The sequence below is a fragment of the Botrytis sinoallii genome (genome assembly GCF_014898435.1).
Source record: "Botrytis sinoallii strain Bc 23 chromosome Unknown BSIN_001, whole genome shotgun sequence".
Classification (NCBI taxonomy): domain Eukaryota; kingdom Fungi; phylum Ascomycota; class Leotiomycetes; order Helotiales; family Sclerotiniaceae; genus Botrytis; species Botrytis sinoallii.
Window position 1 is genome coordinate 2,676,336 of NW_024066028.1, and position 27,911 is coordinate 2,704,246.

Sequence of the window (27,911 nt, forward strand, 5' to 3'; positions counted from 1 at the left end):
TTTCAAGATGAGCCAAGAGATGAAAGTGTATTGATGAGCAGCGTGGCTTCTTGGCTTTGGAAGCGACTACTTGGCGTTCTTATACACTTCCTTGGCACCTTGTGAGAACCCGCTTGAAGAAAGCTTGACCTTGGAAACCCTGAGCCCCCGGTCATCATTCTTAGTGCTGGAAGAATCTGTAATGTGATAATGACTTTAATCCCAGTTTGATGCATGAGGACGGAAGAATTAGACTGACACACTTGCATTCACTGCAGATGGTAGTTTGGCTCAAGGTAACATTGTCATTTTTCTCGTTGTCAATTGGACCAATCTTTGAACAACAAGGAAAGATCTATCAAGAGCGTTATCCACAGCTGACCAGACCATCAAGGTCCACTGAAGAAACGGTGGGTCCGAAAGTGCGAAAAGGTCTAGGAAGAATGAACTTAACAGAAGGAAGAAATTATTCCGGATCTAATCTCGTGAGCACTCCTGGAGACTTTAACAATATAAATTTTGGACCCTCTTTCCTGTACCACACTCAGTGAGAATATCATTGACTGGTCCATTCGAAGCCGGTAGTTGAAATTTCCCCGGATTTTATAATTACCGAACTCGGTGGGACGCGTAAGAATCCATCCCCTCATTTCTTGGCTAAAATATCCATGAACCTTAATATTTGATTCCCCACAATGCCAATTTCTTTAGACCTTTGCGGCCAAGATTATTCCAGATGCTATTGTGGAACCTATGCATATTGAAAGATACAATTGAAGAAAATGTGATGATGTGTATTGTATGCAGTAGTAATGGTGCTATTGTTAGGGCTTAGTTTGTTGTTGTTTTGCCCACTCGCAAACTCGGTGAGGAGGAAAAGCGATAAAATCCATATGGATGTTCGAACACTAGCAGGTACCAGAATCTGAGTAGAATTCACGCAGAACCCAATAGCATTCCAAAAAGGATGATGGAATGTAGATCACAAAAACAAATCAAGATACCGATTGGTGGAGTCAAAACATCTGATAGCTGCCCTCGAGTTGCCCAACAGATTTCCGCCAACCAACAATGCGGATTGAATTTTGAACAGAGAGCCACGGGACCACAGGTCCACCATGGGTTTGTTTCAATATTAGAAAAATAAGATATTAGACGGCAGGACATAAAAAGCCGCGAATGAAAATGAAGATAACAATTTAAAGGGTTTGACATTGTTATTACTGTACGCGTAGACTTTAGCGGGTGTTATTTCTGGCGATAGTGATTGATATGATTGCTTGTAACATCTTCGGAGAATAAGCGATTAGCTGTTCATCCCAAGTTTCGGAGCATTATAGTTTTCCAAACCAAACTTCAAACTTTATCCATGTTGTAAACGTGTATTCTAAAGTTTTCCTCCACGTCACGCTGCGCTATTTGTTAAGATGGGGGTTTGCCGGTCGGTACTACGTACATTTGTAAGTACCTGGTACCTAATAATCTCCGAACTATCCCCACACGTAGCTTTCCTGCTTCGAAGATTTGTATTTTATATTGATTGTTTTGAATAACAACAGAGCATGGTCTTTGAGATTTCGTAGATTCATTAGGAAACTTTCAGGCGAAGTTCAAAAGATGACTATCGCAAAATGTTCGGAAGGTCGATGAAAAATATCAAAAATGTGATTAGACTAGGTATGCATCGGACCCGAGCAATAAATTAACCTGCTAATGTACCCCATGTTATCACTGTACGTATAGTAGTACAGATAATAAGCCCTTTTCATCAGCGGCGCTCCCACGGAATCATGTTTATGCACATGGCTGATATCAAATCTCCGATGAGGGCTTTCCAAAATCTCCTTGTCGCATTTCTAATGCCATTCCAAACACGTCTGCTAGCATACAAATGCTGTCACTCGCAAATGACCTAATTTTTATCTAGCGGAGACGGAAGTAGGCTTCCGTTTGCAATTCGGTGCCGGATGTCCAACTCAACTATTCAAATACCATCATCTCAAAGAATGGATAGAGCGTTGAATCCTGACGCTTTTGCAGATATCAAACGCAGCAAGACGTCGATTGCGAAATCATGATTACCGATAAAAGTTGATCCGCCTGATACACCTTCCACATTGATTCCATATCAGATACTCAAAACGCACAAGATCCGAGACTAGACTGAACGAATTCTGTATTGGGAAGCTCAAAAGACTAATGCGTCTAAGGCAAAGCAGCGTGTTTACTGTCGATCCAACCCCCTCAAGACCCCAGGAGCTTTGAAATTAGAAGTACCTCCCACTATTTCAGCGGGAGATTATTACCAGGTCCATATTTGACTGAACTTCTCTCACAGCGCTAGCTGCCGCATTACGAGGAATCTGGGGCGACAGATATCTATAGAATTGAAAGTCATTATAAGGATCTACGTTTCGATACCGTAGTATTGGCTGTTCTACTTATCTACATATATTATGCACCCCCACGCTACCAATCTTTCGTCTCAATTATAGTTCATGATTCTGCAAAGTAAGATAATCGCAAAATTTCAAACGCCTTCCTTGAATTCCTCTCAAAATAGCATTGTATATCAGACTTCCCATCAAATTCTCAATGCAAGTTCATCAATCGTCCCCCTCTCCACCCTCTACTAATCCAAAATTAACGCGCAGAATATACCCGTAACTCTAGACAGAATTTCAATGCATTCTGTAAATAATGGTATCATACATGCGTGATATCATTTTCTCTTACAGACTGTATGCTGCTTATTTGAAGAGTACAAAGTTCACATCTTGCAGCGCGTTACTGACCTCTTGTAGTGAACGATCGCTAGCTTGTGCGATTGATAAATCAAGAGCATCATGTTAATAAATCTCGACGATAATGGAGCACGATGGCAAAGACATATCCGTGAACTTGAGGTTGCTCGCTTGATCACCCACGCGTGAATTGTAAGAATTCATCACTTCAGAGTATTTCACCTCTACCACCACCTTTCTCGCTGAACCTCTCCACAAGGGTAACAAGACTACCAATACTCAGTTTTAGACTATCTCCATGCCACTCGTTCCGCTTTGGATGTAATTCCTTTTGCAAAGATTTATCTGTCTTATATTCAAGAGCCGCTGAGGGACTTCGAAGCTTTGGAGTCATATTGTTTTAGGACTCACCCAAGGAAATGATAAGTTCAAAATGTGATAAGGCGTTTAACAATGCGCACATTAAAATAAATCATGGTAGTATGAGAGCTCTATCATTATTTACCTAATTTAAGTTGGTAAATTGAAGAGTAGTCAGATAATCTCAAACTTCGTTGCTTTGTAATGAGGCTCTTTAGTTGTTAGATCTTAGATACAAGTTCCTAGTAGAAAAAGAACGAAGTGATTATGGTCGATCACCTTCACTTCAATCTAGATTGTCTTAACTTCTCAAGATCAAGTGGACATCTGCTTAGACCTAAGTCAGATCCAAGCTGTCTAGGTAGCTCACTCAAAATAAGGTCTTTTTACTACTCTTGACATCACCATGTCAATCGTAATCCAACTTCTCATTGCACGCTTCTCTTACTGTCGCCCCTTTATTCTCATAGCCTTATAAGGTATGTAAAGTCCCTCAGCTTTGGATTCACTTTCACAAAATTCTTCATTATCACACCATTTCGCCGTCGTTAACTCTATTTGAGTTTTCATCCTACAATAATCTTGAAATTTTTGGGTTGTTTGAATCTCCTCAACTACAACAACACGCGGTCATATGTCATTTATACAATGGAACAATACGTGGGTTAATTTCCCATTTGATACTCAAGTTCAGTTCTCGCGAGTCTGATTGATTCTTTCGTGAAGACACAAACTGATATCACTCAACAAGACATCTACGCTCAACTTTATAAACTATGGGTACCTACTTGCCACTTCTGCATCGTTCTGTCGGCCAGGGTTATTGGTTGTGTTTTTCTGAAGTAATTGTCTGGGCTAAGTGTTATCGACATCCAATACCGGATATCTTAATGATAGTATCGAATATTGCATGGCGACAATGAGTGGCGGCTGCGTGCAAGAGATCGCATTCTCGATACTGGCAATAGAATATTATTCCTTCAACAAACTTTCAGTCTTCTTAGTGTAGGTATCTTGAGTGATGTTCATGAATTCCCGTCTATGAAACGACGTTAAGTTTACAGTCCCTAACACGATGTAAAGCTGCTTTCGACAAGCTTCACTGGCAACCACTTTGCTACTGGAAGTGTACATCATAGCCAACTAAACACGCATCCTGAGTGGATTCGCAACTACAATCTCTCTACATTTTGCTTTCAAGATCTGGAATTTCCATAATCTTTATCGGCAACCAATTTTCTGCTAGTAGTGTACGCAACGTTACCTGCAAAGACAGAATGGAAAACAGCTAAAGCCAAACTCAGAAACACGTGAGTGATTACGACCCACGGCATCGTTTCTCTTCAAGCTTTGTAAAGATGACCAATATACTGAAGACAGACTCATGGATATCGATCCCACGGCTATTCCTCGCAAAGGTAGTCAAAATTTACTTTCCACACTCGAGTTGGCCCAAATGGTGGACCCGGAATGAAAGACAAGATGTTTAGATGAAGACTAAGGATCAAGAATATAGAAACTGTGACATCTGAGAAACTGATCCTCAAGGTAATGCATGGTCGTATTCTGTTACGTTAGTAGTCCCATATGTATCAATCACTTATTCAATTGCAAATTACTCTATTTGATATTGATATTATATTGTAAATTCGCAAAAGCAACAGAAATAAAATACATTATAATTCATTGTGTAATCATATATTTCTTAAACTAGGCTATTTTCACAATTATAGGCTTACAAAATTGATTCTAATTGATTATAAATAATTGTTTATTCTTTTGATTGATTGTATTTGTCGTTAATGTCAGGATAGAGTTATTTTGATCCGTTGCTTTAGTCCAATTCAAAGGCAGTATAATTATTTTTGATCAATTGGGATTGATTTTATGAATTTGAATATATGAAAATGGCCTGGTCACTTCCCTACCCAGAGAGATGCTTGATTATATAATGAATTACAATTTGATCTGAAGATGTTCGAATTTGATGTTGTAGGATGGCATATGTATTATAATATAAAATGATTATATTTAAACATCTATAATGACCAGTATACCTAAGTATACTACTACCTTAAGGTTGTACCTTAACCTCGATCAGAAAAGAAAGGAATGAAGGAAGGTACTTCTCAATCTACTTTTCTTCAATCTAGTAATCCGACAGTATCATCATTTCCATTACCAGGCTACTTTGAACTCTCTGGAGTAGTATCGGATTTCCTTGGGTTGCAATCATTTCGATTGAAAACTATTTACGATATTCCCCCTCCCCACCTCAAGCGGTCAACCATTCAAAGCCGCAATCGTTTGCTGACACAATTTTAAAACGTTACTTGGGTCCTAGAAGTGGTAAGTATGACGAGTAAATAACTCAATATCAGTGTGAGATCTTCACATCCTTTACCGAATGAATTACGAAGAGGCTTATGGATTGTGGATAGTGATACCACATCGTTTATTTCCATCATGTTTCCATCGTGCCATGTCGTGAAATGATCAGGTAGAGAGAAAATGGGACAGGCGCTTAGCATATAAGGTTAGCATCAATAATTTATCGATTGTGAATCACAATCACCATCACCATCACCTCCGCGCATCACAAAATCGGTCTATCAAATAACAGACAGACCCGGTCAAAAGATGGGTCCGCGTCTAAAATAAAAGTGCAAGATGAACAAAGATCTACCCATCCCACCCCAAATACAAATCTGCTCATGCGTGCACCTCCCTCTCAGCCCCCAAATCTCACACACACTTTCCATGCCCTCATACCTACAGTGACATACAAACAGTTTGCGTACCACATTCACATACCAATCAGCACATGGAGCCCCATCATTGGCGGGAGCGAGGGGGAAAATAGGGAGCGGGCGCATAGCTTACCCATCCTTCACGGGCTAACCGAACCAATGGTGAGGGCGCTAATAAATAGCCCGCAAACGTGCATGCGCATCCTATTGCTTCAGGGTAGAAAATATCCTAACCTGACTTAACCTAACCTATCCACGCCAAATCCCATTCTCACTTCTCACTTTGATCTCACTGTACATACCCACCCGCGCTGCGCCTCCATGCCATGTATGTGAGCGTGGATGCTTAAAAATCCTAACGATGATTGATTAATTGATTGAGAGTGAAGGATTTTGGTGCAATGGATTATGTATGAATGTATGGAAGGCTAGGTAGGGGGGGTGTTGATTAATGTGTTGGTATATTCCCTGGTCATATAGGCTTTCTTGAGGATTTTTTCCCTTCTTCTTTTTCTTCTCTTCTTTTGGTAATTTTGTACATGTGTATGTATGTATGTATGTATGCTTGATTAATTATTTGTTTGAGCAAACGATTATTTGAACTTATTGGATTTGGATTTGGATTCGAATTTGAATTTGAAAACGACAAATGCGACAAGTGTTCGCAGAATATTGGAAGATTATTAAGTGGATAGAAAGCGATAATGTTGGGTTGATATATGAATGGGATAATAGGAAGTGAGAAAGCTGGAAATGATTATATCGATTCAGAGATGGAGGGTCTTGGTGGTCTGGTGCGGGTTACTGGGCATGGCGTTTGGTGGTCACGACGGAAAGACGGACGGAAGGAAAATTGGGCAGGACAGCTATGGGTACAAGAGGAGCTCGTCGTTATCGCCGCAAATTAACACTTCTCGAGGTGCCGGTGATGAAGTTGAAGGGGCTTCATGGTATTATCCTACTACGTGGCCTTCTTTTGAAGAGAAGCGTACTGTGTCTTTGAATCAGAGCTATACGCCCCGTTTCGAAGTTGGATTGCAAGGACCACAAGACGCGAAATCTTTGGCTTTATGTTATACTACAAATTTCCAAGCACCAGAATCGGCCAACATATATTATGTTATACCCCTCACATGTAAGTAATTGACCAGAGAACATCCGTCTCTTCTAAGGCAGGTCTAATCAAAATTGCAGTCACTTGTCTAAAAAATGACCCCTCTTGTCAAATCGAAGTCCAGAAAACAGGAACGGCGAATTTAGAGGTCAATCTCTATAATACTAGTGGAGGCCTCTCTACCTTTACAAAGCCGAACTCGGCTTTCTTTCTGTGTTTCAACAATGGTAACGACACTGTTGCGGGCTTCACCTGCGAGTCTTACAGCCCGTACTTCCAGATATTACGTAGCCCCTCACTTGTCAATCAGAGACGAGAAGAGACAGCAGATTTGGTAGCAGCCGAATCGTCATCCATGTCAGCTTTCGCAAGCTCGTTTGTGGCAGCCATCACAAACTATGCAGCTCCAACGGCTCCGCTATCCGTCACAGCAAGCACGGCAATCTTTTTGCCTTCAGGAGGAACAGTGATATCAGCGTCAACAACTGCGCCCAATATACCCATTTCAACATCATATGCGTCGACTGTAACAACACCCATACTAACGCCAACTGGTACCGACGGCTCAGCTAGTGCAACTGGCACCTCTGATTCATTTAATTCTAGCTCCACCTCCTCGAATTCCAGCGGACTCTCCCTAGGCGCCAAAATTGGCATCGCCCTCGGCGCCATAATCTTCGTCTTCCTCCTCCTTCTAGCCCTCCTCCTCCTCCTCCGCCGCCGCCGCAAGAACCCCCCTAAAAACGCCTCCCGCACTCCCGAGAATCTTCTCCTCTCCTCCTCTCTCAAACACAACAATGACTCCAACTCCCTCTTCATCGCCGAAAAACTCGCTCTCACTGATCGCAGCGATACAAACACCCCTCTTACATCTCGCGGTGCCGGAATCCTCGGCGGAACATTCGATCACGATGATGATCTCCACCAAGATTTGCCTGCGCCCGGAAGTGCCTTTACAGCAAACACACCCGTACCCATCAGTCCGCGCCGCAGCCAAGCTGCCAACACGCTGCGAAGCGAAGTGATAGGAAGTCGCGCCGTGAGCATCGCTTCCGGGATCTCTCGGTCCGTATCCCCCGTAAACAGCAGTGCGGGGAACAATATCGTAGATCTCAGTCGAGAAAATAGTCGCGAACGTATCGGCGATAGGAGTATCTTTGATCAGGAACCGTATACGGATAATGTAGGCGCAGGCGCAAATAGTGGGGCAGTAGGTATGAATGGGGATAGAAATGGAAGTCGCACTAATTTAGACGTGCCGAAAGTATATAAAGGGGCGTTACAAGCACCTTTCCTCAGCGAACCGGGGATGTCAGCTGAGGAGGTAGCGAGGTTGGAGGAGGAAGAGAGGAGGATTGATGAGGCGATTGCGGAAGCGGAGGAGGAGAGGAGGAGGGCGAGAGAAGCGAGAGGGAGATAGATATTTATGGATTGTTTGAGTGGAAAGCTGGAAGTTTTGGAGTTTTCGGATCTTTTGCTGGTGGGTAGTTTACATATACACCGTGCTAATATAGTAGGTGTAAGATTGCGATATTGTGTATCGTGATGCTGGTATATCTTGTTATATACACTTATTTATTTACATATTTATAACTATTTGTAGTGCGATTCCATATATATATTTAATTGTTTATCGGGTTTTTGTTTTACTCATTATTTGTATATTGCGGAATGCATGAGTGTCTTTATTATATAACTGTTACACATGTAAGATCTTACATATACGTAATTAGATTTCATTCAACATTCAAGGTAGACTCCCTAATCGTTTACTTCATTCTTTGACTCACTCTAGGACATTCTTTAATCTACTCACAGGGTGTTGAAACTAAGCTATACCCAAGCGGACATGATTACTGAATACTATCATAGCTCCGTCTACGTCTAGCCGACAGACAAACTCTTTATAGACGAAGAAACCGAGAAGGAGAAAAAGAAAAAAGAAAAAAGAAAGAAGAGGAGAAGCCGTTACAAAACTGAATAGGGCGATGTAGATAGAACAGAAAAAGTTTCAGAAGGGAATACTATACACAGGAACAAATCACCGCTACGGCTAGTGACTTGATGAAGTTACTCCAGGGTGGCAAAGTGAGTTCGGTCCAGCTTGTGGATTTATACCTCAGCCAAATTGAGAGACACAATAATTGAAGCCTAAAATTGAATGCAATGATAAGCACAGCACCCAAGAAAATTCTACTCGATATCGCAAAATTTTTTGATGATGAGCGTGCTGCTGGGCATATCAGAGGCCCCCTCCATGGCATTCCAGTTACTGTGAAGGTAAGCTACCCAACCATAGCAAAGGAATCCATCTAAACAATTTTTTAGGACAACATTTGTACTGATGTGTCTCTGGGAATGGATACTACTTGTGGCTCATATGCTTTGGTTGGTTCTGTTCCCCAGCATAATGCTCCTATCGTCGATCACGTAGGTGAAGTCCTAGCTCCATGCGTTGAACGACGTGCTAAAATGTCGTCTAGATTTTGAAAGCGGGTATGATTGTTATAGGAAAGGCAAACTTATTGGTAGGTGCATTTGCATCTCTGTTCGCGTAGCTACTAATCACTGCGGTCATAGGAAACGAGTGGCTGGAAAGGTTTTGGCATAACGACAGGATGGTCAGCCTTATGAGGACAAACCCAGTCACCGTATATTGTTAAAGAGCTTATTAAAGTAGAAAAACTACTCAAACAAACTGTTAATATCAACAAAACATTTCACACTCAAAGATCTAAATGAACTAACTCCTCTGAAGGCTCCAGCAGGATCATCATCGGGAAGTGCTTCTGGTGTTGCAGCCGGCTTTGCACCACTAGCAATCGCAACCGAGACAGATGGATCGATCACGCAGCCTGCGAACCGTGCAGCACTATTCGGTATAAAGGTAACCGTGGGTCGTGCATCAACCGAAGGTACAGCTCCTTGGTCTGCATTAACAGACAGTGTCGGTGGTATGGCGAAGTCGGCACAAGACTTGGCATACCTGGTAGATATCATCCTTGGCACAAACACCACTCCAGCTTTGAACACAAGTTGAAAAGGTCAAACTGTTGGCTTTGTGGATGATATATTCTGGGGGTTCTCTGAATTTGTTTGCATCCCAGATCCTGTGCTCATTACCCAACAACGCGAAGCTTACATGGATACCAAGAAAAAGCTCATTGAACACGGAACGACATTGCATGAAAATGTTCCTATGACTTCTGTGGATGAGCTTCAACTCGATGGTGATGATGCTCTCGATCAACTATGGAGTAAATTGTACCCTTTTTGCGTGTCAATAATCATATTTTGATCTCATACAGACCATGATTTTGCGAAAGCGTGGGAGAAGTTCTTGAAGAACTTTCCCAGCAGTTCGATGAAAAGCATTGCAGACATAATGAAATTCAACAAGCTAAACGCAAAGTTTGCCCTGCCGGCTGGTAAGTGAATTTGTGATCCATTCTGTTTGCAACATAACTGATTGTTGTGAAGAACATCCAGGCCAGCAACTGTTGGAAAGTGCATTGGAAGACAAAATGTCTGAGGAAAAATATGCTGAAGGAGTATCGCTGATAAGTGAGTCAGCCAAAACGAATGGAATTGATAAGACAATACATCAATTTGGTCTTGATGTAGTTATTGAATCCATGGATGGTCGCATGCCTACTGTTGCCGCCGCCGCAGGATATCCTGTAGGAACTGTTCCCTTAGGCTACTCTCAGACAGATGGACGTCTATTTGGGCTTGCTATTGTTGCTATGGCTAATGAAGAGCACAAAATGTTGCAATTCATGACTGCATGGGATGAACTAACGCCATCACGTTTACCCCCTCTCCAACTAATGAATTGGAATTGTCCTAAGTGATCTAACATCTTAGCTTAGCCACCAAGCCAGGATGCAAATTCCCTGAGAGAAACCCCCCGAAAGTTGTGATCGTTAGGAGAGGATAGATCTGGTATGGTTGATGTAGGTTAGTGGAGACGAGTTTAGCCATCTACTACTAGAGAATACCTATCTGCATAACAATGTACATCTAGAGACTTGAGGCAGTAGAAAATGAAAGTCTTTCGCCGGAAAGATTCGAATGAAAAGTCATCAGCCAATGGCAAACACGGGTCTGAACTGCTTGTCCTATCATTCAGGTTCCTGGCCCTTCCACTTTTCCCTCATAGCTTCAACATCAAAGCCGCATAATTCTGCTCTCCTAACTACCTCTCTTGCCTTTCCTGTAACTGGCGCATCAATCATTTTGTTGTCCAATGTCCATGCTCCTTTCCCCTTCTTCTCCGCCTTTTCATCCGCAATGACCACTCGTACACTCCACTCGACTTCTTTCTCTCCCGGTGCAAATGCTTTTTGAACAATATCCACTTGGGAAGGATGTATACATTGTTTTCCATTGAACCCTAAACCCTTTCCCTGAAGAGATTCTTCTTCCAAACGAGCTAGTCCCTCACTTCCCCTATATGATGTACACACTAAATCAATGGTCGATGGGATATCAAATGCTCGTGCACATGTTGCTATGTGACTTCTCGCGTATAGAAATTCGTCAAGACTAGGCGTTCTTGTAATGCTTAAATCCAAAGAGAAATCCTCCGCGGCGAATATTAGGCCATGTAGGTAGGGAGATGCTTGACAGATTGATGAGAGATTTATGAGAGATTGTGCGGATTCTATGAGAGCGAGTATCTTGACTGGGTTGGAAGAAGACGATGGAGTAGATGGATGTCGTGAGGGAAGAGTATGACGAAGAATATCATTTATGAAGTGGAGATCGGAAGCCGAGTTTACTTTGGGTACTACGAGAGTGTCAAGGTGTTGACTCTTGAGGACTTGAGTGAGATCTTGTAGAGCGAGGCCTGATGAAACGGAATTGATTCGTACAGCCAATCTATAGCGATAGTGGAATCAGCACATATACTTCCATCTTCCGGAGAACAAAAAGACTCATCAGATACAAAATACATACTCTCCTACATCTTTCGGTCTGTTACCCTTGAGAAAATCCACAATATTTTTCCTTGCCATCTCCTTATTCCCCAATGTCACCGAATCTTCCAGATCATACGCAACAGTATCAACCTTCAGCCCTCGGGATTTCTCTAAAAACTTGGGTGAAGATGAGGGCACTTGTTCGTAGGTTAGCTACCCATGAGGGAGCTTCCATGCATGGTGATCAGATGGATAGCATACCATAGAGGAGAGCCCTTCGGAGGACAGAAGCTGCTGCATTTCGCGACATTGCTATTTTGAAGAATAGAGATCAATTGAAGGTTGAAACAAGTTGACGAGCTTCAAAATCCCAAAGACTTTCGAGTGCTGATGGAACTTCAATTGATGTTGCGCTTCGGGAGCTTACCCCACAATATACCACTTACTAGCCTTGCTCACCTGGCCATTTACAGAAATGCATTACATGCCCACCTACCTTATTAGTATCTCGGTAAAATAGGGTATATATACGAGCTCTATCATTTATCTTACTTTAGAAATATACAATACCAAGAGATGAATAATTTTGGAACAATGGAGACAAGTAAAATTAATCGTACCTTGTTGAAGATTAGAGACAGTATCATTCAGCTGTTCGGACGTGATCTGCCAATGCACAGGGACCCTTAGCGCCATGTAGCTAAAGCCTATCAGTAGACGCTAACACAATCAATATCTTATCCATCCCGATCCGAGCTTCATCTTCCTTCACATACAAGTTGCTCAACTACAAATACAATATTCAACACACCAAATTGCTGGGCCCATCAACCCTCCAAACACCAATCATGACATCTCCAATTCCAAACCCAGACCCAATACCGTTATTTCGACCTTCCAAAAAGCGCAAGATCTATAGACAGCGAAATCAAGATGATCATGATGAGATAAAATCCGAAATCTCCACAAACACGCCCGCGCCAACGGCAGCAGCTATACCCACAGAACAAAGTTTAGATGAACTCATTGCTTCGGGTTCCATTCCTATCAAAAAAGAGGGGGGAGATGAAGAAGGTGGAATGGAAGATACGCCCCTAAATATATCAGAAATTCTACGTCTGCGAAAACAACGAAAGAAAATTGGAGGGGTGGAGTTCAAAGCCGAATCTAAAATTCGAGATGGGAATGACGATGAAGGAGATGGAGATGCGCTGGTGAAATATGAGGATAAGGATACAGAGGAAACACAACCTGAAGGTGGACTTTCAATGCGACGATTTGCGCCGCAGATGGGAGTAGTGGGGAGTGGTGTTGATAAACATATGTAAGTACATTTCGTATTCTTCCCGAGAGAGAACTGCTTGGGTGTAAGTGCGGTGACTAATAGTATAGGATGGCATATATAGAATCGAAACTCGGACATACATCTCAATCCGCTGATTCTCCATTCACAAACCCTCAAGCAGTAACTCCAAAGAATGAGACTTCTACAACTCAATCTAAAGAATCTCAAAGAGCACCTACTACAATGGGTCAAATTCTCGAAATCGATCTAGGAGAAGAATCAAGAGCAAGAAATGCATATCGAACAGAAATAGCTCGCAGAAAAGCAGCAGGTGAAGTCATCGAACTCGAAGAATCTACACAAGCTCTCCCCAAGCCTCGTCTTGGCCGCGATGGTAAACCCTGGCGTGGTCGCAAAAGAAGAGGAAGCGATGATATTCAACGCGATGCCCTCGTAGATGCTATTCTTCATGAAAATCGTCTCGATATCTACGAGCCCGTACCTTCGAGTAAGGAAATGAATCACACGGCAGGATTGGCCAATGATGAAATGGTCGCAGAATCATTCCGCAAGGATTGGGAAGAAGCTAGTTCTCATGCATCTTTGCAGAGACAGCAACAGATGTCTGAAAAAGCGGCGAAGGATAAGAAGAAAGGGGCTCAGGATAAGACGGAGGAGGAATTGTATATGAAAGGACCGAAGTTAGGTGGAAGTAGGAGTGCTAGAGCTGCGATGAGGGAATCGATGTTGAAAGGGAAGGCGGTAAAGAGGTAGTGATAGATGAAGGGATATATCGACTTAGAAACTGATGAGAAGAGCTTATCAGTGGGTTACAGTCATTACTTCGCAGGGTGCGAAAAGGAAAGGGAAAATGGAAGAGGAAAATAACTTGAGGTACATTCCCGTAAAGGTCACGAATTTGCAAGTGCATCCGTCTTTTTGATTAGCTTGCTTGATATTTCAAGGTTCCTATCTCTATTCACAATACTATAGTCTCCAGTCTCCTGAGTTTATTTATACAAAGAATAATCAAACTCACCACCTTTCCCTTCTTGAAAAATCATACAAATGCAATTTCAAAGATCGAGGGTCTTTAATTTATCAAACTAAAGAACAAGAGAAAACCCTACTCGCGATATTTAGATTGATATAGATATATTTCCTACATATCCAACCATCATAATCTTATAATCAATCGAGTCTTTGCTCAGCACCTTCCCATCCCTTCTTCTCGGTCTCGGGGATGGATGGATAGCTAGATATTAGATACTAGGTACCTCCAGCTAGATAGTTAACAAGTATATAGTTGATTCACTCAAATAATTCAATCGCAATCGCAATCGCAATCGTGATCACAGTCATCAATCATCCAATAGCATCGCAATAGCATCGCATCGCGTATTTAAGGGGTGGGAATGGAGGGAAGGTGCAGAGAGATTCATGAATAGATATATTAATTTATTACCCAGATAGGTAGGTACTTCTGTACTCTGGGTGGGTATCGGAGGTTAGTTGATAGTGTAGTTGATATGAATAAATAAATAAATAAACCCATCTTTCAAAACTCAAACCTATCAGAGAGAAATTGATGGTGATGAGCTTAGTCCTATGTATAGGTACCTACCTAAATATCTACATACCTAACTAGTAAGATATCCCGATCGCGCAGTCTGATATTTGGGAGTATATGTGGTAAGAAGATAGATACCTAGTAGGTAGATAGATATATACGCCATCAATCTCGATTTCCAAGATAAACAGAAACCGAATCAGTAATATTCCTGCACAGCTATTTCCAACTCGACAACTGAGATCTGATAAGACGAGATGTAATGACATCAAATGAGTATAAATGAGTACCTATATGAAACTCTTTATTTTATTCCCGGGTATTCAATACCTAGGTACCTATCTATATACTAGCTAGCTACTTGTGTATGCTATACCGACTAAATTAACCCAATCCAAATAATGGTATAAAAGAAACTATAATTAAATACAAAAATGTATACGTCAGGAGATGAAACGCCGTGTATCCTAGTGCCTCATAGCGATAGCATGGCTATGGGAGTTATTACTGTCAATGACCCAATCGTGAATATATTTATTCCCCGGTTGCAATTCCATACCCAAGTTTTCCATGTAAATTCCCTTAGCCGAGATATTCATTAGTAAATCCATCTCGCCGTGATTAATCGCACCCCAAATCAACACACTTCCCTAATATCTTTCGTCCCAATTTCCTGTAACCTCTCATCACAGTTATCATTACCACCACCCTCCCCATCCACCCTCTCAATCCTGACTCCCATCCCAAAAACATCACCTCCATGCACCAACCTCACGGCCTCTCCACTCCCCAACACTAAAACCTCTGTACCCATACCCTTCTTCTCATTAAATTTCTCACTCCTTGGCGACACCACAGTCTCCACATCTTCCTTCTCCCACTTCTCACTCTTCAGACTCCACGTCGCCATCCCAGTGCTCGTCTTATCGCCATCGTGGGCGGAAATCCACGTTTTGGCGCAGAGATTTTGCGCAATCGATACGCCGCCGGGGAAGCCGGATATGATGTTTCCGCCCAGGTACCAAGGGTTTGAGATACGATCGAAGGGGTGGAGAAGAGATGTGAGAGGGAGAGCCGCTTCCGAGACGAGATGCGAGGATGCGTAGGGAGCGAGGGTGTTGTATGTACAGCCGTGCGGAGAGAAGATGACAGAGAGCGCGCGCTCGTTAGGGCTAGAGAGGGTAGAGGCGATGGAGTTGGGTGAAGAGGGTGGTGTAGCGTATGCGTTTTCATCTTGATGGGAGAAGGATTTTGAGAGGGTGGGTGGTCGATATGTTATCCCAATTGCATTGTGCAGTCCTGTAAGATCGTTCTTTTGAGGGAGAAATGCAATAGTCACTTCGCCCGCGACCCCATTGTGAGATAGGGGAGGTACGGGAAATCGAAGGATACTGTCAGGGCGACGCAGACGAGAATCTTCCCAGCGTTTAAGAGGGATGACTTTCGAGGGAGAGAAATATTTCCACCGTTTGATCGTCTTTGCGGCTCCGGGTTCTGCAAGGATTAATGTCTTGCTTCCATCTGGAGAGAGTTGTTTGAGAGTTTCTTCGTGACAGTGATCGGTTTTATCTTGACTTATTATCACCAGATCTGGTTCTGGGAGTTCGGTGAGAGAAGATATGCATGAGGGTGAATTGAGATGAGATATTGAGAATTTGTGGTGGAAGATTTTAGAAGGACCGGATATCCATGGATCGAGGAGGATAGTAAAGGAGCTTTCATGTCGTCCAGGTCCGCCTGGAGATGGAGGAAAGGGGGAGATGGGCGAGAAGGTCAGGAGGAATGATGCATCATTGTTTAGATGCTTAACTGTCAAGGACATCTTCAAATCGAGATATGAGAAGATCGAGAAAGTCTGTAAAACTCATAGTATCCAAAAAGTAAAAGTGAGGGTGAGGCCAAAAGGAGAAAGGAGGACGGCAAGGAGATATAGATTGACTCTGATTGTAGGAGTAGATGGGTAGTAAAGATTTTTCTGACATGGAAGCAAGGTGGTGAATCAATGAATCAAGTTGAATTTGACAAGTGAGTCCACATACTCGTCGAAACACGGGCACTGGATGACATATTTAAAAGGGTATGGAAGAAGATCCAATGCGGGATGATGTGGAAGAAGTTGTTTATAGAAGCAAAGATTCAAAGCGGCACACTGCCTAGTAACTCATCAAAATCCCCGTTTGTTAGATGAAAATGGAAAGGTTACCCGACAGAGAGAAATTATTGTACGAAGTACTTGGATCTATTGAACGCCTATCATTTTGACCGAACAATACCCTTATTTGGGAGAGGAGAGTTTTCCGAGTAGATGACCATACCTGAGTTGCTCTTTGCGAAAACATACTATATGTATATGATATATCATTGACCTTGTATATCTTCAATGAAAGCTCATACTTCATACCTCTGTACCATTTCGTCGAGCTTCGATGTCAATCAATATCTCGAAAGTGGATCATTCTACGGAAGTACCGTACGGTTATAATTAACCATTTGAAATATAAGCACCTTCATTTCTCCAAATGGTTAATGATAAACCTGCTTCGGGGACGTCGATCATTTTTCAAGCAGGATTTGACGAAGAAGCTTTCAGCTGTGGTGGTGAAAATTGGTAAAAGTGGTTCCTCTTTCCTTGTTTCAATAATTGGATTGCCGTGTAGTGGATTTGATTGGTGGGGAGAGAGATGAAAGATCGATTGAAGGAACGATACGCGAGCTTTGAAGCTGGAATGTTTTCGTGAATACGTATGTATACGCACACTAGAAGACTAGCATATGTATATGTACGATGGTTGGAAGGGTAAGTAATGTAAACCCCACTTTTACTAAAATCTTGTTGTTTTTATAGATTTTGCTGTTGCTTTAAGCGATTCGAATAGATATTGAACTGTTCCCTTCAAAATTCAATCTTTGAAGCTTTTACTTGCTTTTTATCAATTCTAATAGTTTTTTAGTATTTGAAGCATTTGAAGATTTCTATAAGTTCTAAATAGGTTTAGGATAAGGATTCGAATTTAAAATCTAATCGAAATCATTAATTTCAATAAAAAAGTAAATAATTTTGAATAAAATGTGACTTTTACAATACTTCCACCACCTAGAATTCACTATATAAATTTTCAACCAGCGTAACAATATGATTGGCTAAAGCCTCTAAATATGGAGAAAAGCATGGTCGCTTTTTGGTGGGTTTTATATTACTTACCCATCCAACCATCGTATAGGTATGTATATGTATATGTACGAAGTAGGTTCCGAATTCCAACGAGTATCTCATAAACTTTCCATATCAATCCAGACTTTCGAGCTGCTATCATTAGATACCTACCTAGGTCTACAATGTACCAGCCTCATTGTGAAGATACAAGTCTTAACAGGTTAGAAAATCATAGCCTCAGCCAAAAAACACTGCAAGCCTCACTTATATGATCGACAGGATAGTTAAGAAAATCATCAACGCGAATGAATGTTAAGTTAGTATTATCTTGATGGAATGTTTTGGTGTTTACGCTATTTCTCTACGACAAACCATATTATGAATCATCACTCCCATTCATGAGAATAGAATGTCATGTCAATGTCGGATCTTATATGATGCGAAGGAATGTGAAGATGGGAATGGAGGGGGAGTACATGTACGAGAACGAGATTTGATAAAGTTCAATTCTAGAGAGTGGAAGGGTATTCGTGCAAATCGGCAAGTGGTTCAATTATGATAGGTATTTATAGATTTGATAGGCTTCATGAATCATCATGGGGCAAGCCCCCAAACCCCCATAGCTCGCTGCGCTCGAAGATTTTTACAGTGGAATATTCTCTATCTAATTAGTCGGCCTCCACGGCAGTGGCTCCCAGGGGGCCAGCGGAGCGTCATTTACTACTGTTATCATACTCTGTATAAAGAGATCGAATGGTAAACATTCAGAACAGGTGAAGGAGCGAAGTTGTCGTTAGCACTAGGTATACCCTCGTCTTGTTTCCTATATAAATTTGTGTTTCTCCTTCACTTCATTAACAGAAGAAGTATCGTTCTCCAAGTTCTATCGATCTCTGCTTGAATATACTTTTCAGGGCATCTACCTCATCAATTTGCTATAGACATACCTAGTACTCTCTAAGTACATGCGACACACTCTGTGAACACTACAACACGACGAAGAAAAAGCATCAAGGATATCCCAATGGCAATTCATCTCGGATTCACAAATTACCATTAATTAACAATATAACTCGAAATCTCGAACAGACCTTCTCGGACTGGCCGTTAAGAAAGCTTCGAATAGACCTTCTCGAACTTTACCCCAACTTTACTAGCAGGATGAAAAACCAATGCAACGGTTTCGACGATTCATGGATCCAATATGCAAGTGAACTGTTGAATCGAACTACCTAGCATTAAGCTACACAAGAGCTCAAAACTCGTACATTCCAATCTCCTCCAACTCACTGCACTAATCACAAGGACCTTGGAGAGCTTAAGTTTCTGAACCGACTCTGCTCCTTAATTATTATCGTCGAATTGTGAAGACCTAGCTTCACAATTGACTCATGAATCTCCTGCTAATTAATCAAAACGGCGTTGGTTCATGTTTGAAAAGTATTGGCAGAAATCTCCTTTGCACCAAGTCTTAGGCCTTTTTAACTTGATCATCCCTTCAAAGCAAGCGGCGGCCAATCAATACAATAAGACTGCAATACTCGTACGAAATGGTACAAATACAAATACTTTGTTACAAAGATATGCAAGCAGCTATCAAATCTTCACATGTGAAAGAATCATCAAAGCATCAATTACTCGTAGAGTGGAACAAATCATTTTCAAATCCTTTCGTGTTACCGTCGGCGAATTGTCTTTCTAGAAAGGAGCTTGCGAAGCAGATTAAGCTTGTTGGGGTTGTATTCGCATGCTCAATGCACCTCCGAGTCAAGATTGGGTAAGCTTAGGTAGGTGTGCTATGCTATGTCCTGTACCCAGGGTTCTCCAGTTTCCGAGTGTTGCTTTGAGAGCTTCCAAAAGGGTATAGGACAATGCAACGATTGATAAGAGATAAAAGATAAAAGATAAAAGAAAATCCAAAGAAAAAGAGCTCTTATCGAATTTTTCCAATTGGGATTCCATTATCGTGATTCGTGATGCCATCGAAGTAACATAATCATCTTGTATGGTTTCCCCTTCCCAGCTCTCCATTCGGAAGGACTAATCCAACAAAATCTTTTTTTCGGCAGATCAGCAGATCAAGTCACTTTGTCACTTTGGATCCTCGACTTCTTACTTGTCAATTGCTTCCTAGGGATTGGGCTGGAGAGACCAGAAATGCTCCATCCACGAGTATGCCACGGGAGTCTGATTGGAGGAAGGCGAGATGCGGTACTTCGTTTGGAAAGCTCCTCTCCACCGATAGTCCAATTATTATTATTCAATGGATGGCATTGGTCGCATGAACATCGTGCCCAACGACTCACGAGGCACCTGCGTATGTATGAGGTATGTGACCTGACTAGCTATGGAAAGGGTAGCTTTTCAAGGTCCGATATTTGGCCTTTTGCCTGCTTTTGCCGCTGATATACATAGAGAGAGAGAGAGAGAGTAGTGGAGTGGGTGGCACTGGCATGAGATGTTATTTCACTTTGAGACCATGACTAATTTAACGTGAGAGGGAGGGTTGGTGAGATTGATGAATGGGAGAGCTGGTTTGCATGGTTTGCCTGCCATATTTCCTTGGGATGTTGTGTTTGTTCGATTTCTCTGGTTCTTGAAATCAAGATGACAAGGTATGTATGTATAGGTAGCTATAGCAATAGTAGCAAAGCCATAGCAAGTAGTGCAGTACTCAAACAAGATCGAATCCTAACTAAAACAAGATCGAAGACTAAAGGATTTGCTTGAAAGGGAGGACTGGAGACAAGGAGACAAGCAGAGTAAGCTCGGTTCATAGCAATACTTCCGAGTACTTAGCTAGGTAGTATTACCTATCTAGTCCGAGTATATCTCCATCTCTCCATGTTAGACCTTAGAAGCTCTCCACTGATGCTGCTCCAAAGCTCCAGATCCATCCCTTTTCATTGGCTCTTGAGCATCTAGTAAAGACATGTAAAGTTCCAAAGATACCCAGTATGTACAAGCATGGATAGAAAAGAGGGAAAGAAAAAAAAAAAGAGGAAAAAAGCTCTTATCCGAAGCTCTTCTCTTGACTCTGACCCCCACTAGTAAAAAAGAGCAAAGAGCAAGCAAAGAGCTTCCTTCTAATAGTTATCTAAGTTTTAAGTTTCGAGTTCCAACTGCTGCTCTTCCTTCCTTCGAATCCACCCAAGGGACCCAAGGGGAAAAAAGACCCCTCAGTCAAAAGATTCCTTCAGTGCCACACTCACACTACCACTATTACTACTATTACTACTATTACCACTACTTACATACTACTTACTACTCACTACTCACTTACTACTTACTCACTTACTACTTACTCACTTACTACTTACTCACTTACTCTCACACTCACTCTCACACTCACTCTCACTCTCACACATTCTTTCTCAAACATCAATTGTAAGAAATCATTTGCCAAAAAAAACATAGCTTTGAGCTTCAATCTTTCTTATATCTTTGTTCCCTTGAAAGAATCACATCAAGAGACAGAACCAGCACCACAACCAAAAAAAAAAAAAAATTAACCCTCACATATCATTTTGATTAAATAATTATGCAAAATTTTGCTATCAAGATTATACATTTTTAGAGATTCCCGCTTTCCCCCTCCCCCTCCAGATACGAAACAACAGTGCGACGATTCTGTCTGTACCTATCTATCTACCTATCTTATCTACCGACCTACCTATCTTCCTACCTACCCATTAACCCATTACCACCCATTATCGATTTTGATCTGGTAATGATCGAGTCTACATTGACGATGCCTCCTCGTTCTTCGTTGACATCGTCCTTTTCCGTTTCAGATGCGAATAATGAAGTGGTTTGTCCATTGAGAAATCAAGATGGCTCCAGTTGTCGCAAACGTTGCCTCGGCGTGAGTGCCTCTACTCTGCTGTATCTGCTGTACCCCTTTGGAACTTACTTTCCTTTTGTACGGTTCAATCCGTGGTAACAAGCGAGTGAGATGGACAGGAAAAACGATATCGATCCATGCAAGAGCACATTAGAAGAGCTCATCCAGAACATTACATCTCAAAGCTTCCTGCGACCGAAGAAAGCTTTCAACTCATGATCAATACCCCGCCCTCTGAGCGTCCGCAACCACAACCACAACCACAACCACCAACAACTGCCAACTCGGCTCCAACTTCAAATAGTCTGTAGAAATTCAATTGCCAATCATGGCTTGCATCTTGACTGATATGCTGTATACAGGTTTCACACACGAAAGACAGAACTATTATGGCGAACATTCGAATCATTCGAGTACCCCGAATACTCCCAGAATCGTGGACGATAGTTCAATGCTTCCAGCCGCTAGCGCTGCAGCAACTCTAGCACAGCTACACAATCATAAATTGGATAATGAATGGGAATCCGAAGTGGTAGGTTCATTTTCTCGCTCGACTTTCCAATTACAAAGGATGCAAAATGTTAACTGGATTCAATTAGGATTGGATGTCAGATCACGAAGCTCATAAACAAGCAATGCGAGCCTCGATAGAGCTTCCTCCTATTCATTCCAACAAACTCGAACCAACTAGCGATCCATTTTCACATTACAATGTTCACCGTCGCAGAGACCTTCTTCCTTCTATACTATCGCCCCCAGGACGATCGTCTACTCTTCCTCCACTTCAAAGAAATCCAAGCACAGGTCGTCCTCGAAAACAATCAGTGTCAAAGCGTGCTCGAGAGCCACAACATAGGAGGCAAAAGTCTCGTGGGGAACATACTCATCTGCGACGCTTAAGTCATGATCGTAAGGCTCAATCTGCCGAACCTTCAAGTGCCTTTTATGGCAAGCGATGGGAAGATTTGATTGATGCTGCAACATCAGCTACAGAAGATGTAGACGATGATAGAACACCGGTTTGTCCCATGTGCAAATACAAAGGTCTTCCTTGTATACTAATGGAAATGCAGATTCCTCCATCCCCGGTTTCAGTAAATCGTGCTTCATTGCCTCCATTTTCCGCATCACAATTTCAAGGATATCAGGCTTCGCCACTACAACAAGCACTCACTCCACCATCTTATCATGCTGAAGCTCCAGAACCTTTTCCATCAGTTGAAAGTGGTGGAAGTGGTGATCATTTCAATATTGGATCACAGGGGCTCTCGGATTCATCGCCAAGCTTCTCTACAATAAATATACAAATTTACTGTGCTGCTTGTCAGAACGTTTCTTTCCTGAAAGAATCTTACGCATGTACAGAATGCATATGTGGTATATGCCAACCGTGTGTCGAGGTGCTCATGGCGGAGCAGGGAGCACGTAGAAAATGTCCAAGATGCGCCACCATTGGGGGACGATTTAAACCTTTTCAATTGGATATTCGTTAAGTCATTTGATGGAAACATTGGGTCTGATCAAATTGGTAAGAAAGGAGTTGGTCATTACGGGTCATCATAGACTGGATTGGAATTTTTGGAAGAGGGTATAGGCGTTTTGATTATTCCCAGGGTATCGAGGGTTACAAGACCACTCTTGTTATGATTTTGGGTATAGGTCGCATTTCGAAGTTGTCTTTTGGCATTTCGTACAAACGTGTTTAATTTTGAGGCATGCATTTGTTGGGCTGATGTTTATAGTCGTATCCAAAGAAAGATTTTCTCATTCAATATCTTGGACAGCTATTGGGAATTTGGCACCCATCACTTCGACCATACGTACAATTGGTGAGTCTTGATCGAGCTACTGGATGATTTCTACCAACAGTCTTTTTTCTTGTTGAACTCGAACTCGAAGCTTATGGGGAAGTGTCAATCACCGTTGGCTATCACCAATTTACACAATTGGTAAGTTTTGTACCATAGTGGTGGCTCATGTCAGCTACTGTCTTCTCAGCAAGTTTCGGAATCTTTTGATGAGACTAGCAAATTATTGTTACGGGTGAAATAATCAGTTGTTCAGCGCAAAACACGTAAAGATTGACATTGGGGGTTACTTTACGATTATAACTCCAAGCCATGAAAAGCCCGATTACGACCCCAAATATTGAAAACCGAGCATGAGCTGAGGCTCAGCGGTATTGTTGAAGAAATGGTGTAGAAACAGTGTCTACATTTGGTGATGGTCTCCGACAAGGCTGTTCAAGACAAACAGCTGAACTGGATGATTGACCAATTGAAGTTGACCAAACTGGAAAAGCTGTACGACGATGATGCACGGGACAATTATCTGAGATGGTGATAGGGATCGTGATTGGTAGCTGACGTGAGGCATTCCCGCGTCTATGTAGGGGAGGTGGGTAAGGCCCGAAGATAGCTGACCTATTTGCTCGGTTTTGACCTGATCTGATGTGAGTTTGGGGGGAGGGGTTAGTAGGGACATTTTCAATAACGGCGTAACAACTTTTGACAGACGAGGGAGGGATTACTTGAAGATTATTTATACGCATTGATTTTCCCTGTGTTTTGTTTCCGAGAATGTTTTCCTTCATTGCTCTCTTCATTCTTGTAGAACCAACCTTTTTTCTTGTTCTACATTGAGAAACTTTCTTCAAATACACCTGGCGCTTAAATCTGCAATCCAACAACTACCCCACCGGCTATTCACAATTGCCCATCTCGCATATCTCGCATCTGCCCCCTGCATATCATACTAAGTATATAGTATATAGAAGATCGAGGTCACACTCACTCTCACTATAACGAGTTACAATGGTCTCTCATTATTTTGAAAGTCTCCCCGTCCCTCCTCTAGAGAATCTCACCACAGAATACATACTTCAAGAAATTATCGACCACATTGGAAAACTCGCCGATGATTTCCCACACACCAAACTCAATTTATTTCGCAAACAACTCTGGGATATTAGAAATCGGAATGTGGAGCCCAAAACACACTTGCGAGGTTTGCTGAGAGTGCTGGAGAATACGCACACATTTAAACATGCATTTGAGGAACTAGAACCGGGGTTGCAAGCGCAGATTCGAGTGTTTATGGATGATGAAAAGGATGTGAAGGAGGAGGAGATTATGGGGATGGGGAAAGTCAAAGGGGAGTTTTATATTCCGCCGTCTCCGGCGGTGAAACATCATTTTAAGGAGATGGTTAAGGAGACGGTGAGGGAGAAGGCTCATGAGAAGAAGATGAAATTGGTGCAGAGTAAAGTGATGAAGAAGATCCAGGAAGCGAAAGAGGAGATTGAGAGGGAGATTGTGGAGGAGGTGGGCGGACATATTGAAATGATTCAGAAGGTTGAGGATCATGTGGGAGAGCTTTGGGGGAGGCATGGTCACTTGGGTGCGTTGCTCAAGAGTAATCCTGTGGCTTCTTTGACGGAGAAGTGGGATGCTTCGATGCTGGGAAGTGGACAATCGCCAAGGATCTGGGAGGATGAGAGAGGCGCGCGGATTATGGAAGTCCATAAAAATGCCCCGTTTCATAATTGGGGGAATAGTGTGAAGAATACGCCGCTTTATACTTTTGTCCCTACGACGGTGCTGGGTCTGTCGAATCTGGTCAAGTGGGCGAAAGTCGAGGGCTATAGAGTTAGATGTAGTGGGTACAGACATTCGTGGAGTAATACTTTCTCGCAGGATAAACAGATTCTGGTCAGTATGTTGAATTTGGAGAGTGTGGAGAAAATTCCAGATGTCATGAGTATTACGGAGGAGAAAGGAGATGTGGATTTGAATGGAGATGGAGTGGTGGATGTCAATGAGTTGAAGACGATTGAGTTGGCGCCGAAAATTGAGGGGTTGAGTTTGACGGGGGATGAAGAGGGGAAAATGTTTTGTCGAGTTGGAGCGGCGGTGACGAATGAACAGTTTAGGAGGTGGGCGGTGGGTCATGGGAAATGGGCGTTGCCGGTGGATGTTATTCTTGTTGAGTATGTTTGCGTTCCTGTTTCTGTAACATACAACTCCTCGCCTGCAGCTGCACTCGCGAAAGCCAATATATACTAACACAAACAGAGTCACAGCAGGCGGCGTCAACGGACCCATTTGTCACGGTGCGGGTCGTCGTCATCAAACAGTATCCGACTACGTTCGCGCCATCGAATACATCGACGCAAACGGTATCCACCGCACCATAACAAAACCCGCTCACCTCCGCGCCGCCGCCGGTTGTTTCGGACTCCTCGGTATCGTAACCCACATCACGCTCCTCCTCTCCCCCATGACGTACGCCATTCTGCGTCCCACCAAACCCGACATTGCACTTGCCATTCCCCCTCTCTCTCCCACCGATATCCCCATCGCGCTGCGCAAATCCTGGACCCCGGCCCAGTACGCCGACGCGCTAAGGGAGTTTGAAGATAAAGCCAATAATGACTATTACAGTGAATGGTTTTGGTTTACGCGCAGTCAGCAGGCGTGGGTTAATACGTGGAATGAGACGGTGGATGCGGAGGGTGCAGTCGAGTATCCGAGCCCGTTTGATACGTTTGTGCAGTGGGTTCAGGGCTGGGTGGGCAGTGTGTTGACGAGGAGTGAGGTGTTTGGTTTGTTGCCTGGGAGGTGGCAGGCTTGTATTTTGAGTACTTTTGGGAGTGAGTTTTTACTTTTTTTATTACTTTTTTTTGGTTTGATCTTTAAGTTTGTGTGAGAAGGGAGGAGTTGAGAGTTAAGAAAGAAAGGAGAGAAAGGAGATGAATATCTCGAGCAAAAAGAAGAGAAAAAAGTATATTTCTAACCCGCAATAATAGTGGTCGCACTCCCCCCCTTCGAATTCAACGAATTCGAACAAAAGAAAACAGTCGAATACAAAACCGCACTTCCTAACGGTCTCCATTTCCGTCGCGGCGTAAGTTTCTTCCTTCTTTCCTCTGCCTCTTTCCTCGGCCTCTTTCTCCACCCCAAACTAACATCCCTCCCAGATCCAAAACATGCGCGTCCGGGACCTTGAGTTCCAAATCCCCATTCCCTGTCTCCCCAACGCCACTCCCGATTACACCATCGTCCGCCGGGCGTGGTGGGACATTATCAATCTCTGCTATCGCGATTCGGAGACGCCGATGCGGCTCACGCTCGAGCTCCGGATTATGGGGGATTCGAATTTGATTATGGCGCCGCAGAGAGGAAATCGCTGGGGGACGGCGAGTATTGAGATTCTGAGCGTGCCGGATGCGGTGCGCGATGAGGAGTGGGTGCCGTTTTGTCAGGAGGTGGTGGATTTGTGGGCGGGGTATAGGGGGAGGATGAGGGTTGGCGGGGAAGAGGAGGATTTGAATGTGAGGCCTCATTGGGCGAAGGAGTGGGAGGGGGTGAGGATTAGAGGGAGGGGTGCCAGGGAGTATTTGAGAGAGGTGGGGTATAAGGAGGAAGTGGGGGAGTTTAGGAGTGTACTGGGGGAGATTGGGAAGGAGCAGGGGTGGGGATTGGGAGATTTGAAAGGGAGGTTTAGTAATGAGTTGTGGGATTATTTGGTTTTTGATGGGGTGGAGGTGGCGAGGAGGATGGGAGAGGGGGAGGGGGAGAAGGGGGTGCAGAGTGTTAAGGTGGTGGAGGGAATACATACGGTGGTTGATGGGAAAGAGATGAAACCCCGCGGGATTGAAGAGGCGAAAATGAATAGTTCGGGGGAATTAATAGATTACTCGACGATTGAGAAGAATTGGGATGGAAAGGGGAAGGGAAAGGAACAGGAACGGGGACAGGGGATTAAAGATGGCGAGGTAAAAATTGTCGAGGCGAAAGGGATTGTGAATGAGGTGAAGGAGATAAAGGAGATAAAGGAAGTGAAGGAGGCGAAGAGTTCTAGCAGTAGCAGTAGTGCTGTACCCGAGAAGGTGATTGGGATCCCGGGTATTGATCATGCACGTGGGGTTTTTCCTATTAAGTTTGGTCGATAGATATATATACATTTTTTTCATCTTCTTGGGGAATGAGGTTGGATAATTTCTATACTTTGGGGTTTGGGTGGAAGGGCAGGAATTGGAAGGGAACGGGAACGAGGTGTTTAGTAGTTATTTGATCTTTTTTACTTTTTGTAATCTGATGGATATTGTATTTGTGTGAACAAGGGTATTCACTTCAAAGGAATGACTTCAATACAATGGCTACTGTATCAAAGAGATTTAGGCGA

The 27,911-nt window shown here is 42.9% G+C and overlaps 7 protein-coding genes across 7 annotated transcripts; 5 read left to right on the forward strand and 2 right to left on the reverse strand.

Moving 5' to 3' along the window:
- Window positions 1–6,586: 6,586 nt before the first annotated feature.
- On the forward strand, window positions 6,587–8,367 carry EAF02_000612 (uncharacterized protein; the record flags this gene model as incomplete). Its single annotated transcript, XM_038896660.1, has 2 exons — window positions 6,587–6,968; window positions 7,028–8,367. The coding sequence occupies 2 exons, from the start codon at window positions 6,587–6,589 to the stop codon at window positions 8,365–8,367; spliced, it is 1,722 nt and encodes a 573-aa protein (XP_038763519.1).
- A 746-nt stretch (window positions 8,368–9,113) lies between these two features.
- On the forward strand, window positions 9,114–10,801 carry EAF02_000613 (uncharacterized protein; the record flags this gene model as incomplete). The annotated part of the gene is made up of 7 exons (XM_038896661.1): window positions 9,114–9,227; window positions 9,276–9,377; window positions 9,431–9,475; window positions 9,706–9,901; window positions 9,992–10,204; window positions 10,256–10,375; window positions 10,428–10,801. The coding sequence occupies 7 exons, from the start codon at window positions 9,114–9,116 to the stop codon at window positions 10,799–10,801; spliced, it is 1,164 nt and encodes a 387-aa protein (XP_038763520.1).
- Window positions 10,802–11,071: 270 nt separating this feature from the next.
- EAF02_000614 (uncharacterized protein) lies at window positions 11,072–12,182 on the reverse strand (the record flags this gene model as incomplete). Its single annotated transcript, XM_038896662.1, has 3 exons — window positions 11,072–11,831; window positions 11,910–12,069; window positions 12,134–12,182. 3 exons carry the CDS (start codon window positions 12,180–12,182, stop codon window positions 11,072–11,074), a joined length of 969 nt encoding a protein of 322 aa, XP_038763521.1.
- Window positions 12,183–12,720: 538 nt separating this feature from the next.
- Window positions 12,721–13,931, forward strand: EAF02_000615 (uncharacterized protein; the record flags this gene model as incomplete). Its single annotated transcript, XM_038896663.1, has 2 exons — window positions 12,721–13,196; window positions 13,265–13,931. The coding sequence occupies 2 exons, from the start codon at window positions 12,721–12,723 to the stop codon at window positions 13,929–13,931; spliced, it is 1,143 nt and encodes a 380-aa protein (XP_038763522.1).
- Window positions 13,932–15,364: 1,433 nt separating this feature from the next.
- EAF02_000616 (uncharacterized protein) lies at window positions 15,365–16,549 on the reverse strand (the record flags this gene model as incomplete). The annotated part of the gene is made up of 1 exon (XM_038896664.1): window positions 15,365–16,549. The coding sequence occupies one exon, from the start codon at window positions 16,547–16,549 to the stop codon at window positions 15,365–15,367; it is 1,185 nt and encodes a 394-aa protein (XP_038763523.1).
- A 4,454-nt stretch (window positions 16,550–21,003) lies between these two features.
- On the forward strand, window positions 21,004–23,218 carry EAF02_000617 (uncharacterized protein; the record flags this gene model as incomplete). Its single annotated transcript, XM_038896665.1, has 5 exons — window positions 21,004–21,746; window positions 21,845–22,028; window positions 22,088–22,257; window positions 22,325–22,744; window positions 22,799–23,218. The coding sequence occupies exons 1-5, from the start codon at window positions 21,612–21,614 to the stop codon at window positions 23,216–23,218; spliced, it is 1,329 nt and encodes a 442-aa protein (XP_038763524.1). The 5' UTR covers window positions 21,004–21,611.
- Window positions 23,219–24,538: 1,320 nt separating this feature from the next.
- On the forward strand, window positions 24,539–27,678 carry EAF02_000618 (uncharacterized protein; the record flags this gene model as incomplete). Its single annotated transcript, XM_038896666.1, has 4 exons — window positions 24,539–25,713; window positions 25,799–26,376; window positions 26,533–26,630; window positions 26,704–27,678. 4 exons carry the CDS (start codon window positions 24,539–24,541, stop codon window positions 27,676–27,678), a joined length of 2,826 nt encoding a protein of 941 aa, XP_038763525.1.
- Between the last annotated feature and the right edge of the window lie 233 nt (window positions 27,679–27,911).